Source organism: Carlito syrichta, unplaced genomic scaffold, assembly GCF_000164805.1.
Source record: "Carlito syrichta isolate Samal-C Ts95f unplaced genomic scaffold, Tarsius_syrichta-2.0.1 Scaffold301610, whole genome shotgun sequence".
Taxonomy (NCBI): Eukaryota; Metazoa; Chordata; class Mammalia; order Primates; family Tarsiidae; genus Carlito; species Carlito syrichta.
Window position 1 is genome coordinate 173,604 of NW_007245706.1, and position 5,648 is coordinate 179,251.

Here is a 5,648-nt window from a genome sequence, read left to right on the forward strand (position 1 = left end):
CAGCGCTGCCGGGGCTCGCGACTCGTCCTCCCGGCACAGCGCTCCGGACGCATCCCGAGGTCGCCTTCTCACACCAGCCTCGCCTGTGTCCGTTTAAAGCAAATGTGAATGCTTTCATTGAAGCCCGACGGGAGAGGGAAAGTGATGTCTGCTCGCTTTAAGGTGCAATCCCGTTAACTGGGCTTGTAAGCGGTCCAGGGGAAAAGAGGGAGAGGGCGGAAGAAAAGAGCCTTTAGCTGGTCCCCTGGGATTATCCATTCTCCGCTGAGGATGGAAACCCCGGATTATAGCGCTGCAAAGGAAATCGACTGTGCAGCCGGTGTATCTACCATAGAACCAGCGCGAGTCTGTTTTTTAAAGAGAGGTAGAGGCAGGAGTAGGGAATTAAGCGGGAATGTCTGTCCCCCTTTGTTATAAATTTGAACTCTTAAGGAACCCTACCTATTTTATCCAGAGTCACCTAATGTGATGAGTTAATTGGGCCAAAGGTTAATCAGAGCGCCTAATACCCGAGGAAACTGAGACGGCTTGTCATTTCTGCAACTGATGAAGCCATTACTATCGCTTCATTCACTGAAGGATGTCTGTCCACTTGCTAAGTGATTTTTCTGCACTTGGTGGTTTTTGTTGTTTTCATTGCAGAAAAACTCCAATAATAGGAGAAAAGTGTGTCCTTTTTTTTTTTTTTTAATTTAAACGAACTCTGATGTATAGCAGAAAACAAAAGGTGTGGAGTTGCCAGACTGACCTTATGTGACCCTTGTGTGCCTCTGTCACTAGCTTTGGAGCTGTGGCTTTTGAAGCACATTAAACCTCAAGCTGTGGGTTAAATCAATTATCACCCTGGATTTGGAAGCAAAATAAAAGGGACCCTTGGTTAAAACTCCTATATTTAGTGATCATGGTGAATTTTTACACCACAGAAAGATGGCAGAGGCAGAGAAAGATGGTCAGATGGCTTTCTGCTCAACCCAGAGTTCTATCCCAGAAAGGCTTTTTGTCCTGGATCTAAAATTCCAGAAGTAACACTGGAAATAGCTTTTCACCTACTTGCCTCCACAGAACTCTGACTCTGTGGGTTTACAGTTTGACTTTTATTGTCATTCTACTTCTAGATTGGATTTGTAAAAATTTCTGGATGGTCAATTTCTTGTGCACATTTGTTAGCAAAGCATACAGAGGGAGAAGCCCAGACACTGGACCTGGTGAGCAGAAGCAGCAGACCCACACCTGGGGCAGGCAGTTGTATGTGTGTGGTGGGGGGCTGTTGTGTGGGGAGGGTAGGCTAGCTCCTTGTATTTTGCAGGGATCACAGCACGGTGTATTGTCTACACACATTGGGGGCCAGAAACATGCTTCCCTCATGGAGCAGTGAGGGAATAGGACCTAGTGGAAGCCCAGTGAACAAGCCATGTATGGTCTTGTAAATGCAGAGCAGTGGTGACTGGGGTCATTGGATGTATGGGGGCAAATCTAAGAGATGTGGCTGATGAAACTGGCTTTTTTGCCCACTTCAGAGCCACTGAATCAAAATTCTGAGCCCTGCTGCAGTGAAGTCCAACTGATGGGGGCATATCGTCATTCACTCTTGGCAAGGCTCTAAACCAACCTATATTAGAATCTGTTCTGAATGGAAGAGAGTGTAAACACAACCTAATTGAAATAAGAATCTCATGCTTCCTCAAGCCCTCTGGAAAATCAGCAGCTCTGCTAAAAGGGGTTCCTGCCTTTCTCACTTATGTCTTTTTACAGGAAACCTGCCTTCTCGTCTGAGGGATCCTCTCGTAGAAATGTGTGAGTCCTTGGATAAATTTGGCTTGGTGATGGCATTATACTTTCTCCAGAGACTCTGCCACTTCCTCCATGTGCCTTTTCTACTCTGACATAAGTTTTTTAGTGCTAATCCCTGTGAAAAGTCAGAGCGTTTGCCCTTTCTACATTTTCTGCCACTAGGTATCCCCTCCCTTCTTTTGCCCCTTTTAGGTAGAACTCAGGCTGAGGTGACGACAGCTGTGGCTGCACAGGAACTGGTGATTTCAGGAACCATACTGCCGGCAGTGCAGCCTTAACTTCCGTTGAGTTCTTATCTAACTGTGTTGCTATTGGCAGACTTTCCAGAAGCTGCTGGGGGATGTCTGACTAGCTCCCATGGAGCTGCAGTACCTTGCTAAGAAGAGTGGCCAGGCAGACCCATGTGATGCCATGGACTGGAGTTCAAGAGGGTTTCCTGGTGACCAGGCAGATGCAGCAGCTGCCAGAGCTGCTCTCTGTTGCCAGAGACACTGTACATCCACACCAAGAACAGCCGAGATGGAAGGGTCTAAACTTAGTCCTTTCCCAGTTTCCCCCTCCACTTCTCTGCAAGACAGTGCTATTCAGCCAGACTCCTTCCCACCAGGACCTCTTCACTCAGGGAACAACCAAATAACAGCTGAACGGAAAGTCTGCAACTGCTGCAGCCAGGAATTAGAAACTTCTTTTACTTATGTGGATGAGAACGTCAACTTAGAGCAGCGGAGCTGGAGCTCACCTTCAGCAAAAGGGCATACTCACTCTGGGGGCCTGGGCTGGGAAAATCCAAATGAGTGGTCCCAGGAGGCTGCCATATCCTTGATATCTGAAGAGGAAGATGACACAAGTTCGGAAGCCACATCTTCAGGGAAGTCCATAGACTATGGTTTTATCAGCGCCATCTTGTTCTTGGTTACTGGCATCCTACTGGTGATCATCTCTTACATTGTCCCACGGGAGGTGACTGTGGATCCTAACACAGTAGCAGCGCGGGAGATGGAGCGCTTGGAGAAAGAGAGTGCCAGGCTGGGGGCTCACCTGGACCGCTGCGTGATCGCTGGGCTCTGCCTCCTCACGCTGGGAGGAGTTGTCCTGTCCTGCCTGCTGATGATGTCCATGTGGAAGGGGGAGCTCTATCGTCGAAACAGATTTGCCTCTTCCAAAGAGTCCGCAAAACTCTATGGTTCTTTCAATTTCAGGATGAAAACCAACACTAATGACAACACCCTGGAACTGTCCTTGGTGGAGGAAGATGCTCTCACTGTACAGAGTTAATTCTGGCTATGAACGTCTTGAGAGTCTGCCTTGGCATTTTGTATGGAAAAAATATGTTAATTTATTTTAAAAATTCACAGTGAAATTTATTTGCCTGGCAAGAAAAGTTTGTTTCACAGACCTTCAGCCAGTGAGTGTTTTTGTTCTCCCCGTATCTTCTATTTACAAGCCATGTATGATGCATAAGAAACCACAGCCAGCCATATCCATCCTTCTAAAGAGCGGAAGACCAATCTGTGATGGCAATGAGCTTCTACTTCTAGAGGAGAATCTTTCTAATTACCCAGTACATACACAATTTATTTTACATAAATATTGGTTATGATTCTTTGGACACTAGGAAGTCCTACACACAGTAGGAAAAATTGCTAATCTATTTTGTGAAAAATAACTAAGTACGAATCACATAAGGCTTTCATGTAATTCTCAAGGTGCTTACTCATTTTCTTGCTGAATTATTCTTTTTGTAATTTGGCTAAACACTAAAGTATAGAGTCTTGAATTTGGAAATTTTGAAGCTTGAGGATGTTGGTTATTTAAAGAAAAAAAACTGTAAAAAAATGTTACATTTAAAATTATTCCTGTATTTAAAAATGCTAATTAAGTCACTAGGATAAGCTGTCTAATAAAAGAAAATTATATAAATCACTATATTTAATAAGACCAATGTGACTTTCACCCACAGTGTTAGTGCCAGCTATTAGCCAGGGTCACATGCCTCTTTTTTAAATGAAGTAAAATCAGTTGCTGATATAAATTTTATTTTTTTTTGTGGTTTTGCCATTATACTGTTGACCTGTGCTCTTGAAATCTTTGCTAATCCTCACACCAGAGAGGCAAAACATGAGTCTTTTGAAATATGATTTCAGACATCTAAACACCTGAGCAGATCTGAGTCATGATTGGCCCTGGCATACTCCCAGGTGACATTTTGTTGTTGTCGTTTGGGGAACACCTCCAATACAATTGCACAGCTAGACCCTTGGGGACTGTACCTAGCAACTGTGTTACTTGCTCTAAGGCCAAGCAACAAGTATTTGCCTCATAGTGGTAGCAGTCCTTAAGCCCATAGCAAAAAAAGGGGGGGGGAGGGGAGAGAGAAAGAGTAAACACACTGATTCAATGGGAACTGCACTTATAACCAGAACTCACTTCCCACTCACGATGGTCTAGACATCATTCAGTAACTGATCTCTGGCCTTATAATGCTCAAACGCTTGCTCTAAGAGAAGCATGACGGGCAAGGTGGTCACAACTTTGGAAGACACACACCTGGTGTCCACACTGACACATTGCCTCGGTAAGGTGGTGGTTCAGGAAGGCAATGAGAAATGCAGCTTCAGAAATAGCTTGCATTTTGAAACTCTTTCTTGAGGTGTTTCCAGCCGCCTGCTGTAAGAGTTGTTTTAACTTCCATGACTGTGTTACCAAAATCAGTGCTTTATTCTTAAAGAGACCGGAGCTGGGAATTGGTGTGAGAGAGCAGAGGTAGAAGAGTGAGAACGTGATTTATTTGTGGATTGTGAAGACTGATTCTGGTGTCTGAAGTCTGCATTGTGGAAGACTGAACACCTGGATGACTTTGGCTGGCAAAGTGTGTGAATCAGGGTATTTATGTGAATGGCTTTTGTGGGTGTCAAAGATCTCTTTGATGTGCGAGGTATAATTAAGGGTTAAGGTGAAATGCACAAAGGGAAGATTAATGGGTGGTAGAAGGAACCGACAAGTATGTGAAATAATTATTAGGAAAAAATGAGAAAATTATATGGACATTGGAAGAAGCTGGATGTAGTTCAGTCACCTTACCCTACAGAACAGAAATGACTTACTGATTCAGAAAGTATTGAAACAATATAAACCTGATTTCTGTTTGTGATTACTGGTTTTTTGTGGTTTTGAACAAACTTCTTGTTTTATTGTGACTCTCATGTCATGGTTTGTGTTGAGGCTGCCTTATCAGTGGTGTAAGTTTTATCTTCTGAAGGTCTGTAAGTCTACTCTAGCCTGCTGGAGAACCCCCTTTGGATGTTGAGGCAAGAAGGGAATGACCTACTGCTTGGCTTAGTGAGTAGGTCTGTATTGTGGTTTTTAAACTACATTTAAAAAAAAAAAAAAACCTATGCGTTTATTTATAGGAACTGAGCGAGATCAGCTGAGTTTGGTGAAACAGGATTAATTTGCCAAATGACAGACTAAACTGAATGAATATGCTGCTGATTTTCAGTTTATGAAGGAAAAGGAGATTATGAATCAAGGGTCACGAAGTTTTTTCAGTTGATGACAAAGGAAAAAAAGCCAAAGCTTGTTATGTGGCAGCATTTAAAAACCTTGCAGTGCTATCAAATAATGTAGATGTGATCTAAAGGCAACATTTAGAAAAATGTTATTTGGGAAAAGAAATTATTCAGGGGGGAGGGGACAAACCTAAAAGTGAAAATATATTTACTTTTTCCCCAAGAACTGTGTAAATTTTTCCTTAAAACTTAGAATTGAAATTTAGTAAATGCATATTTCAACTTTATTTAAATCTGCTCTATACAGAGCATATCTCTTTTAAGGTCCTACTTAATCCTTAAAGGGCA

The 5,648-nt window shown here is 43.1% G+C and overlaps 1 protein-coding gene across 2 annotated transcripts in view; it reads left to right on the plus strand.

Moving 5' to 3' along the window:
- The window catches only part of TMEM74 (transmembrane protein 74), a 4,349-nt gene extending 635 nt beyond the window's left edge, over positions 1–3,714 (plus strand). Inside the window, exon 2 of one of the 2 annotated variants that reach the window (XM_021710850.1) lies at positions 2,110–3,714. In XM_021710850.1, the coding sequence (XP_021566525.1) occupies positions 2,149–3,066 (918 nt within the window). In that variant the 5' untranslated portion in view covers positions 2,110–2,148 and the 3' untranslated portion in view covers positions 3,067–3,714. Of the gene's footprint in view, positions 1–1,752 lie in introns of both variants that reach the window. The other variant, XM_008054911.1, reaches the window with a different exon arrangement.
- The last annotated feature ends 1,934 nt before the right edge of the window (positions 3,715–5,648 follow it).